Here is a 12,750-nt window from a genome sequence, read left to right as displayed (position 1 = left end):
GTGAATCACTCTGTAGAGTGTGTAGTCATGATGAAGCAGTACACGTTCATTTGTAGACTCAAGCTGCTCTTCATATTTTTGGCCACCAGGTGTCACCAGACAGGACTGTGTTGAAGAGCTTGAAGTAATGAACCGTTTTTCAGCACAAGCTTCAGAAAGCTTCATTTGGCCATCACTTCTTATCAAAGAGTAAAACGATTAACTTTTGCGAAAAAAGCTCCAAAGGTTTTTATTTTTTATTTGTACCTAATTAAACGTCTTCTCTTGATGTTTGAGCGTCTTCTCCTCACGTGGAAATCAATGCCCGGCTGTGATTGGCTGGTTAGATGAGCTGAGGACCGCGATTGGCTCCCGGCACAGGTAAGACACGCCCATTTCCCCTCCTCGGCTGCCTGCACACCTTCTGCGAGATGATACCCGTTGAGTGGGTGTGTCGCAGGGTGGCGACTGGATCTTTCCTCAAGAGGAATCCAGGAGTCAAAGAGGGCTACCGCTTTTCTCCTCTAAAGATGGAGATGTTCTTTAAAGTGAGTCTTGCTGCGTGCGGTGATTCTCTCCGTGTGTTTTCAGTCTGAGTGTTGCCGCAAACTCATCACTGATTGTGTTTTTAGGATGATGCCAACAATGATCCTCAGTGGTCAGAGGAGCAGCTGCTGGAGGCCAAACTGTGTCTGGCTGGGCTCACTATTGGTCAGTGTGAGGTGGACATAATGAGCCGCAGCACTGTGGCCATTTTTGAGATAGTGGAGAAGGCCTGGGCCACTCAGAACTGCTCCCTGGTGGACATGAAGGTAGGCTGTGCAGCAGCGCCCCCTGCTGGTTAAAGTCACATCTTGGTGCGATCTCTTCTCTCCTGTAGGTGCAGCAGAACTACAACTAAGGACTTTTTCTTTGCTTATAGATCGAATTTGGCGTCAGTGTGACAAGGCGAGAGATTGTGCTCGCTGACGTGATTGACAACGATTCGTGGAGGCTTTGGCCAGCTGGAGATCGGAGCCAGCAAACAGACAAACAGGTGATGGACTGACTTTGATTTCTTTTCATGCTGATATGAAAAAGAAACAAGCCTCAAACTTTTCTTTTCCCCTTTGTAGGTGTACAGAGAGCTGAAGGAAGTGACCCCAAAGGCAATGCAGATGGTGAAGAGGAGTTTTGAGTGGGTCTCTGAAAGGGTCAAGGTACAGCAAACAGATGCCTCTAATCTATTCTTGATCTTGTAGGAGTGTTTAGCTCTTTCTTTGCTTTGAACATCCAAACCAACAAACACTGTTTAACATCACAAAAGCCTGCAGCTGCTTTTGATGTAATTCAGGAAAAAACCAGCACAGCTGTACGATTTTTCTTTTGAGCAGGTAAAACTGACATAAAGTGATGATTCAATGGTTTCTGTGTGTCTACAGTTGCTGCTGGAGCCCCAGGCAAGCAGCAGGGTGGTGCTTTTAATGGGCTCCACCTCAGACGTGGCCCATTGTGAAAAGATAAGAAAGGCGTGCGCCTCCTACGGGATCCCCTGTGTCCTCAGAGTCACCTCGGCACACAAGGGTCCAGATGAGACGCTCCGCATTAAAGCTGAATATGAAGGTGAGCTTTAATATTGACGTAACTGCGTCTTTATACTGATGTGGGATTCTTTCTAATCGGATCGTTTCTTTATGCTGTGCTGCAGGTGATGGCATACCCACTGTGTTCGTGGCTGTGGCTGGGAGGAGTAACGGCCTCGGCCCAGTGATGTCTGGTAACACGGCTTACCCTGTGATCAGCTGCCCTCCTCTCACTCCAGACTGGGGACCACAAGATGTCTGGTCATCCCTCCGCATGCCAAGTGGTGAGCAGAGCTCTTTACTGTAGCGTGCAGCGTTAATCGTTCGTGCTGTTTTTGGATTTATTTATTTTTGTCCTGCAGGTCTTGGCTGCTCCACCGTGTTGTCTCCTGAAGCTTGTGCTCAGTTTGCAGCGCAGATCTTGGGGTTGAGGGACCACCTGGTGTGGTGCAAACTGAGGGCCTCCATGCTCAACACCTGGGTGTCTCTCAAGCTGGCTGACAAGAAGTTACAGGCCTGCAGCCTCTGAAGAGCCCAGCGTGCATCACGCTCAACAAAAGAGCTTTGGTGCATTTAGCACCCTTGAAGCGAACTGCAGGGCTGAAAACGACACAATTCATTTATTGAGGCCAAGTTTATAACATGGAACTGTTTCTAACAGATTTGTTATAGTTACTCATTTTAATGGAATTTGTTTATTTATTTTGGTGCATGTGTCTTGTTGCTGCCTGTGTTTTAATGGTGTCATTTTTGTAAAAATGTAAATAATCAGTGTTCCTTAAATAAAGCCAGTATGGCTGCAGGTCAGATGGATGAATACCTGCTAAAAGATCTCATAGTGCTTTATTGTCACAACACAGTACTTCCAGTTCCGTCTTCTGTGGAACCAGCTGGGATTCAGGAGACAGACACTGTCTCAACCTTTAAGATTAGACCTAAAACTTTCAATGAAACCTTCATTTGTCACATGCAAGTTTGCAAACCCCGACCACACATACACAGCACAGACACCACATGGGAGACAGGTAGTAACTGGAAGATATGCACAGCTCAATGGGCAACTAGAGGAGGGGGAAAGAGGCCCCTGCTCATACTGGGCTGCTTGTGGGAGGTCAGCATGAGAACAGAAAACAAAAAACTCGTCTGCACAGCTTCACATCACAACACCATGAAGCACACAAACAGGGTGAGAAGTAAGCCGATCTTGCCAAGCAGCTTTTAATCCAGCCTTTCTGCCCACTATAGTTTAAGATGCATTATTTATTTGGTGTAATAACATTTCTGGGACTTTGTAGCTCAAAAAATGAATTTTCATTCCCAAGTAAAGCAAAAAAGTAAATTAGCTTTTGTCAAAGCATCAATCATAGTAGTTAGAACGACTTCGTCAAAGACGCGTTACTTTATTCTTAGAGCAGCATAAACAAATTAAGCAACAAACAATTTTTCAGAGCTATTGTCTCCTCACCACACAAAGCCTCTCGGCCACCCGGTCTGTCATATAATCACTTAAAGATAAAGATGCTGTGTATGTGGCAAACACAGCATGACTCGCACACAAACGCCCAGATGGAGCAGAGTGGGGGACAATCAGGGAGTTTGTTTGAAGTAGTAACGTTTCTGTAATTAGCTCTGTGGTGCTGAATTAGTTTAGATACACAGTGTTAAACACATTTATAATATTTATCACACATAAAAGACTGATTTGATTTTAAAGACACATGAGTACGTGCACTGAGTGAGATTCAAGAAATCACGGAATCCCCCAAATTATCACGAGATTCATGAATATGAGTATTTAAAAGTTTTATTGCATCGAGTCAGAAAAGAAAGCTCCATGACACAACTTCCTGTCCACGTGTCTGTGAGCCACCGTGAACAAACTGTTTACATGTTTTGATTCCACTTCTTCTGCTGTGATCCAAAAGCTCGGTGTGTCTTAAAAAAAAGCATACAAATACATACAGGCTTCAATCATATGTGTGACAAACATCTACAGTTACTGGGTTTTCATAGTAAACAATGTTTGTAATTGAACTTTTTTTTCAGCCAGGTAGATCCCACTGAAACAAAAACCTTTTTTTAGGGAGACCTGACGATAGGCAGCAGCTAGTTACAAAAATGACACCATTAAACACAGGCAGCAACAATATGCATGCAAAAATAAATAAACAAATTAAAAAGTTCTATAAAATCCCATTAAAATGAGAAACTATAACAAATCTGTTAGAAACTGTTCCATGTTATAAACTTGGCCTCAATAAATGAATTGTGTCGTTTTCAGTCCTGCAGTTCGCTTCAAGGGTGCTAAATGGACCAAAGCTCTTTTGTTGAGCGTGATGCACGCTGGGCTCTTCAGAGGCTGCAGGCCTGTAACTTCTTGTCAGCCAGCTTGAGAGACACCCAGGTGTTGAGCATGGAGGCCCTCAGTTTGCACCACACCAGGTGGTCCCTCAACCCCAAGATCTGCGCTGCAAACTGAGCACAAGCTTCAGGAGACAACACGGTGGAGCAGCCAAGACCTGCAGGACAAAAATAAATAAATCCAAAAACAGCACGAACGATTAACGCTGCACGCTACAGTAAAGAGCTCTGCTCACCACTTGGCATGCGGAGGGATGACCAGACATCTTGTGGTCCCCAGTCTGGAGTGAGAGGAGGGCAGCTGATCACAGGGTAAGCCGTGTTACCAGACATCACTGGGCCGAGGCCGTTACTCCTCCCAGCCACAGCCACGAACACAGTGGGTATGCCATCACCTGCAGCACAGCATAAAGAAACGATCCGATTAGAAAGAATCCCACATCAGTATAAAGACGCAGTTACGTCAATATTAAAGCTCACCTTCATATTCAGCTTTAATGCGGAGCGTCTCATCTGGACCCTTGTGTGCCGAGGTGACTCTGAGGACACAGGGGATCCCGTAGGAGGCGCACGCCTTTCTTATCTTTTCACAATGGGCCACGTCTGAGGTGGAGCCCATTAAAAGCACCACCCTGCTGCTTGCCTGGGGCTCCAGCAGCAACTGTAGACACACAGAAACCATTGAATCATCACTTTATGTCAGTTTTACCTGCTCAAAAGAAAAATCGTACAGCTGTGCTGGTTTTTTCCTGAATTACATCAAAAGCAGCTGCAGGCTTTTGTGATGTTAAACAGTGTTTGTTGGTTTGGATGTTCAAAGCAAAGAAAGAGCTAAACACTCCTACAAGATCAAGAATAGATTAGAGGCATCTGTTTGCTGTACCTTGACCCTTTCAGAGACCCACTCAAAACTCCTCTTCACCATCTGCATTGCCTTTGGGGTCACTTCCTTCAGCTCTCTGTACACCTACAAAGGGGAAAAGAAAAGTTTGAGGCTTGTTTCTTTTTCATATCAGCATGAAAATAAATCAAAGTCAGTCCATCACCTGTTTGTCTGTTTGCTGGCTCCGATCTCCAGCTGGCCAAAGCCTCCACGAATCGTTGTCAATCACGTCAGCGAGCACAATCTCTCGCCTTTTCACACTGACGCCAAATTCGATCTATAAGCAAAGAAAAAGTCCTTAGTTGTAGTTCTGCTGCAGCTACAGGAGAGAAGAGATCGCACCAAGATGTGACTTTAACCAGCAGGGGGCGCTGCTGCACAGCCTACCTTCATGTCCACCAGGGAGCAGTTCTGAGTGGCCCAGGCCTTCTCCACTATCTCAAAAATGGCCACAGTGCTGCGGCTCATTATGTCCACCTCACACTGACCAATAGTGAGTCCAGCCAGACACAGTTTGGCCTCCAGCAGCTGCTCCTCTGACCACTGAGGATCATTGTTGGCATCATCCTAAAAACACAATCAGTGATGAGTTTGCGGCAACATTCAGACTGAAAACACACGGAGAGAATCACCGCACGCAGCAAGACTCACTTTAAAGAACATCTCCATCTTTAGAGGAGAAAAGCGGTAGCCCTCTTTGACTCCTGGATTCCTCTTGAGGAAAGATCCAGTCGCCACCCTGCGACACACCCACTCAACGGGTATCATCTCGCAGCGCGCAGCGATGAACGCCGTGTCCGAGTGCTGCTTAACAAAGGCCGTCTTAATGCCTGAGGAGAGAAGGGTGGATATCAGAGCAACCTCAAACTCACGGACAAATGACAACATCTGAGATTAAAAACTACATTTTATTGAATTTGTATACATGAAGTATTACTGCATGATTATCATTTCTGTTCATGCACGAGATTTAGGCTGTTTGTTTCCTGTCACTGAATCAACCTTTGATGCAATCTGTTGTTTCCAAAACCTTGTGCAGAAATAAAAACCTCACCAGACTCCTGCAGCAGCTGGAACACGCAGCTCGTGGTTTTGTTGGCAACGGCAGCTTTGCCCTCCATCTGATCTTTGCTCACGGCGTTCCCAGCTGTGATCTGGTCTTTAGACTGGACTAGAACCAGTCCCGGCTGGTCCACGAGCTCGAAAATCTGTTTAGTCTTGCCCTCATTGAGCTTCTGGCCGATTTTCAACTCTGAAAACAAGGAAAGAATTAAACCATGCACATCTAACTGAAGCGCTAAAGTGCGGATTAAGGCTCGTGCAGTACCTGGGGTGGAGGCCATGGCGCTCGTGGATCCTGAGCAGGCCTGAAAGACAAATCACACAACACGCCAGTGAACTTACAGAAGAATTGCTTCATTTTAGTCTACGCTCATAAAAGCCGGAATATATTTCCAGCAGGCAGCACTTGTTTCTTTTTAAAGAAGAAAATAGTGGAAACACAAATCGCCTTTTCAAGTGTCACTGTTGTTAGCGACATGTTATCATGCAGCTTGTCTGTAAGGATGTCACATGATTGCCACGTTCTTATTTCTGATGAAACATAAGATACAGGTGTTGAGACCAGGCTAGTTTGAAGTTATTAAATTGACGGCAGCTAGACTTTGTTTTTGGTTCATGAAGCTGTCCCACATAGGAATCACACCACAGGTCATGTGACCCACATAACCCATGCATTCAGTCACACGTCAGCTCAACTGATGGGACCCTTAACGACCTGCATAGAAACCGGGCAGGTCAACGATCCATCATGCATGAGAGGTGAAATGTCTTCATGAACCAAAACCCTGGTTTCCTTCAACTAGCTTGCAGTTTAATGTATTTTCTTTATTTTCCAATTACATTGAATTCAGAAAGTTAACCAGACAACCACAGGTTAGCAGATTGCACAGCGCAGAAGAGCTAGCTCATCAGGCTGAGACGCGGTGGTCTGTTTACACCTACAGACCAGTGGCAACTCGCACAGTGACGGTGTGCACATCATGGTTTGAGTGGGGAGCCGTTACGTGAAAAGGCGATGACACCTCTGAACGATTGCTCATCATCTCACAGTGATGCGATTGGTACTCGTGGTACCAGTTTGCATACTGACGATCCTGAAACTGAATTGGTGGCTCATTGTTAGTCAGTGGTGCTGGTTTCAGTTGTTATGCAGCTGTTCTGCTTAAGTACTGCACTGTTAAGGTTGTGGTCAGCTGATACTGAAGGAGTCACCTGGATAAGCAGTGAAACATTTCTCCCATTTAAAATCCTGTGACCAGGTGAACAAAACCAACTCTGGAATTTTCTAACATGGATGAGTGAATAACACTGAAGACAGAACTTTTCCTCAGGTTTGATTAACAAACGTCAGCCCAACATACATCATAGAGCTGCAGCTTTAGGCTTTACAATATTTGCATGAATCAATTCATCTTTGTTTTTGCAATCTGAAACAATCTGAAACCTAAACATGTTAAAGTTTACAAATGTAATTTTAATGTGGGACATTTTTATTTGAAAAATAATTATATAATAATCTGTCACTCGATTAATCAAGTAGTTGGGGTAGTTTTAAAAGAACCCACACCAGCGTTTATTATGTCGGAGAATACGTCAGTTTTGTAATGGTCACGTGAGATCAGTGTATGTTACCTGTGGCGATGGAGCAGGGGGGGCCACTGAACAGACTGAGTTGATCTTTAATATGGGGATGTGGTCCTGCTCTTCTTTACACTGGGTGTGCAGTCTGTCAGCAGCAACAGGGCCGAGAGGGTTCAGCTTTTTCAGTGATGTGTGCAGTTCAGGGTCTGGAAATAAGAAGGACAAAGGTTAACGTACGACTAGTGTAACATGTCAGCTCCTAACAGGGTTTCATGAGTTGTGCGTTGTTTTAGCTCACAGCCATGTTCTTATCCATATTTAATTATTTCAGAAGGAGACACATTTCAGACCTTCATCCACAGCTTTCCTCTTCAGTCTTCTGTTTGATGCAGTAGTATTCTCTTTGTCGACCTCACTCTCAGAAGCACCTGCAAAAATATATTTAAGGCAGTTAAAAAACAGATATAGACATGCTTCTTTGCTGCAAAAGCTAAGAATTGTCTTGGTATTAAACAAAGTAAAACTGGCTTACGACCACCTCGAGACTCATTTTAAATAAAACACATCTTAAAACCACTTCCTGGGTGGCTGCAGCTCAAGTTGGACCAAGTTGTTTACTAACCGGAAAGTTTGTAGTTTGAAAATAATATTTATTTCCCTCTACCTTCAAGTCTATTCAGTGTTAAAGGGTCAGTTTACTGAACCACAATTTCTCTGCAGATTTTATGGTTTTAGTTGAAATACTAACTAATGTGTTGTGTTGATATAAGATTTTGAGAAATATTTTAAGGGACAAAAACAGCCAAAACCTTTGTTTTTGGCTGTCTGTGGTGTTCCTGCTTGGTTATCTTACTCGTGGTAACTGACCACTGAATGCATTGCGTAACCTTTTCATCTAATTCATACTGATGATTAAATGATCAGCTCACTCATCAACATGTGTTCTTGATCCAAACGATGCTCCTTGATTTTATGCCGCTCTGACTCACACGTGTTTGATGCCTCGATGGTTAAGTCAGAATCAGAGGTGCAGGTTTTGTCCTCCGCAGCTCTCCTCGTGTTTGCCAAATTGCCGTCCACGTTATTTTTCTCATCACAGTTGTCAGATATTGTAAGTCTGTCCGAATCTTCTTCTGTGTAGTCGTTAGTCACGCGATTCATAATGGAGTCCACTTCTTCGTAGAACCTCATGAGGCATCTCGGGTCAGCTTCATCAGTCTTGCCCCTTTGAAGGGACCTGTAGAGATACTTGAGGTTCCTGTACTTAGTGTGGCACTGTTTCCAGTCACGATCGATGCCTTGCTGCAGTAACCTGCGTGAGATCTGGACAAAGATGTCCCTCTTTCTGGTTGAGCTCTCCAGCTTCCTGCATATGCGCTCATCGGACCAGACTTGGATCAGGGCCTGCACCTCTTGGTCGCTCCAGTTGCGACCAGCGTCCGACACCGTGACCACTTGGTCAGAGCAGAAGTCTGTGTGTGCTCGATGGGCATCTGGAATAAAAGAACAGATATGGAAGGAAAAGCTTACATATGCAGCTGAACTCCACAGGTGGCAGATTCTTTTCTTTGTTGGCATACCTGTACTTCTCTCTCTCTTTATTTCCATTTCTCCGTCCATGTTGCAATCATCACTGTTGTCATCTTAAATAAGGAAAAATAAGAAAATTATTTTTATGGAGTCTTGAATCTAAAACAACTGCTTGCAAACGTGATGCTTACCATCATCCATGTCGATGACCACCTCACTCTCAGAGCCTGTTATCTGCCCTGTGTGGCCTGCTGGCGTTTGTAGCCTCCCTGCTTTCAGTTCACCATCATACAGTCTCTTCTGCATCTCCATGCTCCCATTTTCCAGTCCTTTGTCCAGTAAAATAGCTTCCACTTCATCAAAAAACTTCATGTACTTCCCCAGGCTTCCTGCACTGCTGCCTCCTGCAGCGTGTGCACTTTTAGCAATCTTATAGTCATATTTCAAATTCTTGTATTTTGTACGGCATTGTCTCCAGTCGCGTATCACCCCATATTGTCTTTGCATCTGCCGAGCCATCTCTTGGAATATGGATTTGTTGCGCAGCGTGCTTTTCAATCGTTCCAGAATGTTGCGGTCGGCCCAGACGCACAGCAGCGCTTTTACTTCATCATCTGTCCAGTTGCGGATTCCCTCTTCAGCCACATTCGTAGAGTCAGAAACAGCTGAATGAAATTGAATCTTTATTCCTGTGCAAACATGAAGACATTGTCATTTTTGGCTAAATGGTGATTTTTTTTTTTAAATAAAAGAAACTTTAACCTCCTAGGATCCACATATATGGACATCACATTTAGACCAAAACTCCATTTTGCTCTACAAGGGCCTGATATCCACCTCCGAGGACATTATACTGCTACTCTTCTCCTCATATGTGGATCTCATTTTTCTTAGAAACAAAAATCAGGTGAAAAAAATAATTCTGATAATTCTTTGTTTTTACACTCAACAGGTCCCAATCAGCCCAAACATCAAAGAGAAATTAAAAACGCATGCCATGGAAGAGTTCAGGACTTAGGAGGTTAATGTAATTGTCTGAGTTTGTAGCACAAGCAAGCTTTATCCTTTGATGCTAGTTTTTGTTTTTTCCCCAAGTGAACAAAGTCATGTTGTTATCGTCATTAGTACAGTTGGTGTTGAACACAGTTACCTTGCTGGACTGGGTAGATTCTTCTTTGACTATCCACACCTTCCTCCCGTGGCCTTTCTTCCACTCCTGGGCTGTAGTTCACTGACGTGCCTGCATCAGGCCTCTTGCTCTGAAGTCTCATGCTTCTGAATTAGCTGAGACTCCTTCCAGCTGCGCACAACACTGAGCCTCCTCAGACGCTCTGAAATCCCCTCAAATGTGCTTCTGTTCTCTACCACGTGCTGATGTCCACCCTGGTCCCACACTGAGAGTAGAGCCAGCACCTCAGCCTCCCCCCACTGCCTCTCCACGGAGCCTTCTCCCTCCCCCACCTCACTATCACCTCCTCTTTGTCTCTCTGCTCCTCTCTCCAAGTTTGAACCGACCCGGAAACGCTTTTCCGCCCAGCCTGTCTGCTGCACGGTTCCCTAGGAAACCAGGCAGTTAAGCCTGAAAGCAACGCCTTCATGCTGAAAAGCTGCCTCACCAGTGGCTTAAGCTGTGTGCTGAGGGGGCGGGACTAAGTGTAATCTGAGAAGCAGCTTGGTAATGGCTGAAACTGCAGCAAGAAGACTCTCCATAAATGGCAGCCTCACAGCAGGGAAGCAATTCTGCTTTTTTGTTTTCGGGTGAATTTTGTTTCTGCTCCATTTGGCCCTCGTTAAACCAGTTTTGATTTGCCTCAAGGCGACTTTACTGTTTCATGCAGAGAAGAAAAGAAAATCATTCATGCAAAAACACATTTCCCACTAATACATGACAATTTACACTGTTATTTTTTAAAAGAGTTGTCAGACACATAATATCCTGTTGAAGCCAAAATTATTAGCCCCCGAGGAAATATGGAACAATTTCCTAAACTTCTTCCCAATTTTATGCAGTATTGATGAAACTTGATATAATCAGAGTCACTGGTGCTATTTAGTAGCTTCTGGTACATTTTGTAATATAAAATACATTTGTAGGCTTGCTTTGTACCAAATGTAGTAAAAAGCCCCATGTGAATGTTTGCTTTCAAAACACACCTACAGTAATGAATCACCTTTAAAAACACACCTCAATTTAAGTCAGTTGGCTTCCTAACAACATCCAATCAGCATAAAAAAGACTCCAAGGAACAGGGCACTCGAACACATGACAGGGACGACTGTTACTCGCCAAAGACAAAGGAAATCAGAAAGAAGATCGTAGAGGCTCATAATAAGTGGAAAGGCTACACTGCCATTTCCAAGCAATTCACAGTTTGCTGTGGAAAATACTTTATTGAAGACGTATGAAGTGCAATAATTACACCCTGGAAAAGCAAAAGTTCAAAGAAATCATGAAAACCCCCAAATTATCACGAGATTCATGAATACGAGTATTTAAATGTTTTATTGCATCGAGTCAGAAAAGAAAGCTGACTCGATGACTTCATGTCCACGTGTCTGTGCTGTGAGCCACCGTGAACAAACTGTTTACGTGTTTTGATTCCACTTTTTCTGCTGTGATCCAAAAGCTCTGTGTGCCTTAAAGAAACGCACAGAAATACTTACAGGCTTCAATCATCTGTCCCTTTATTATTTATTTAATCTATATTTAACCAGGAAGATCCCACTGAGATTAAAAACATTTTTCAAGGGAGACCTGCAGCAAGTATCTCACAGTTAGACACAGTCAGCAACAACACACGCAGAAATCAATATAAATTCAGTAAAAAGTGTAAACCTCTCCTTAAAAGCAGTGAAAGAGCTGGATCTTGCATCTTAAACATGTCGCTCTCATTGTTCTACATTCTAATGTTTTGTTTTTCTTTACACACAATGAAATTGTGGGTTTTGTTTTTGATTTGGTTAAATGCAGCTTTTGCAGAGAAATGATGAAAACGTTTTTGACTGTTGTGAAAACTGAAGTGGCTCTAAATCAGTTTTAGTAACTCTGGGATTCTCAAATTTGTCCTCACAGAGACAAAACAATCTGCATCCATCTTCCACTATTTTCTGTATCCTTTTTGTCTCTGTTATCCAAGGGATTAACAAAATAACTAGCAGCTGCTCACCTTTTACTGCAAACAGCTCTACAATAAAGCAGGTCACCAGTAGAGAAAGAACTTCAAGGTTCAAGGTTCTTTATTTGTCACATGCATAGTTATACAAGTATAACACACAGGGAAATGTAACCTGACACGCTCCTCGACATGTGCAAAAATGGGGGGGGGGGGGGGGGTAGAGGAAGAACATTATATATATATATATATATATATTAGTATATACACATTGGGTGAATGTGCAGTAGTAGCAGCAAGCAGGTGAATTCTGTACATTAATAAGACATCTGACTATTTTACAGAATAGACAATATAAACATATTTAAAATTAAAGGAATTTGAAATGTACATTGTGCCTGGGTTTAGAGTGTCCTTGACCTCATGTCCAAGTCCAATAATTAGATTATTAATTAGCAAAGTTAAGTAAAACAAAACACCCACACAAAACCCACCAATATGACATTTTGCAGCTGTTTTCATGCTGATTCTGTTCTCTGTCTTTAATCCTGCCCAGAAACAAACAATCTTACACTTGCACTGTAGCCCTAAACCCTTCTACATCTGACCTCATAGAGGTTCATGTGAAAATACAATCCGGTGCAGGAAAGTAATTTCTATGCACGATTGACAGTTTTAT

At 43.5% G+C, this 12,750-nt stretch overlaps 2 protein-coding genes across 3 annotated transcripts; one reads left to right on the top strand and one right to left on the bottom strand.

Annotated features, from left to right (window-relative positions):
- Window positions 1-389: 389 nt before the first annotated feature.
- On the top strand, window positions 390-2,337 carry LOC102293677 (multifunctional protein ADE2). Its single transcript, XM_005951929.3, has 7 exons — window positions 390-527; window positions 612-791; window positions 902-1,015; window positions 1,095-1,178; window positions 1,401-1,581; window positions 1,667-1,825; window positions 1,904-2,337. The coding sequence occupies exons 1-7, from the start codon at window positions 411-413 to the stop codon at window positions 2,068-2,070; spliced, it is 1,002 nt and encodes a 333-aa protein (XP_005951991.2). The 5' UTR covers window positions 390-410; the 3' UTR covers window positions 2,071-2,337.
- Window positions 2,338-3,329: 992 nt separating this feature from the next.
- Window positions 3,330-10,525, bottom strand: LOC102292589. Of its 2 annotated transcripts, none has more exons than XM_005951927.3 (15): window positions 10,109-10,525; window positions 9,150-9,647; window positions 9,009-9,071; window positions 8,418-8,921; window positions 7,779-7,856; window positions 7,480-7,634; window positions 6,113-6,152; window positions 5,840-6,037; window positions 5,437-5,615; window positions 5,173-5,352; window positions 4,949-5,062; window positions 4,786-4,869; window positions 4,383-4,563; window positions 4,139-4,297; window positions 3,330-4,060 (listed from the first exon to the last, which is right to left on the bottom strand). In XM_005951927.3, exons 1-15 carry the CDS (start codon window positions 10,227-10,229, stop codon window positions 3,894-3,896), a joined length of 2,721 nt encoding a protein of 906 aa, XP_005951989.1. In that variant the 5' UTR covers window positions 10,230-10,525; the 3' UTR covers window positions 3,330-3,893. The 2 variants fall into 2 exon arrangements, with proteins under 2 accessions (XP_005951989.1, XP_005951988.1); XM_005951926.3 differs by having other exon boundaries at window positions 8,358-8,921; window positions 10,109-10,524.
- Between the last annotated feature and the right edge of the window lie 2,225 nt (window positions 10,526-12,750).

Source organism: Haplochromis burtoni, unplaced genomic scaffold, assembly GCF_018398535.1.
Source record: "Haplochromis burtoni strain Fernald_Lab_line unplaced genomic scaffold, NCSU_Asbu1 Contig_1210, whole genome shotgun sequence".
Lineage (NCBI taxonomy): Eukaryota > Metazoa > Chordata > Actinopteri > Cichliformes > Cichlidae > Haplochromis > Haplochromis burtoni.
The sequence above is the reverse complement of the archived record's forward strand: the minus strand, read 5'-3'. Positions and strand labels throughout refer to the sequence as shown.

Bases quoted from the DNA above. Each gene is read 5' to 3' on its own strand.
- LOC102293677 (XM_005951929.3), top strand. From the start codon at position 411: ATGATACCCGTTGAGTGGGTGTGTCGCAGGGTGGCGACTGGATCTTTC. The intron at 1,582-1,666 runs GTGAGCTTTAAT...GCTGTGCTGCAG, and splicing joins CATTAAAGCTGAATATGAAG to GTGATGGCATACCCACTGTG. The intron at 1,826-1,903 runs GTGAGCAGAGCT...TTTGTCCTGCAG, and splicing joins ATCCCTCCGCATGCCAAGTG to GTCTTGGCTGCTCCACCGTG.
- LOC102292589 (XM_005951926.3), bottom strand. From the start codon at position 10,229: ATGAGACTTCAGAGCAAGAGGCCTGATGCAGGCACGTCAGTGAACTAC. The intron at 7,857-8,357 runs GTGAGCTGATCA...ATATTTTTGCAG, and splicing joins TCAAGAACACATGTTGATGA to GTGCTTCTGAGAGTGAGGTC. The intron at 5,063-5,172 runs GTAGGCTGTGCA...CTTTGCTTATAG, and splicing joins GCTCCCTGGTGGACATGAAG to ATCGAATTTGGCGTCAGTGT.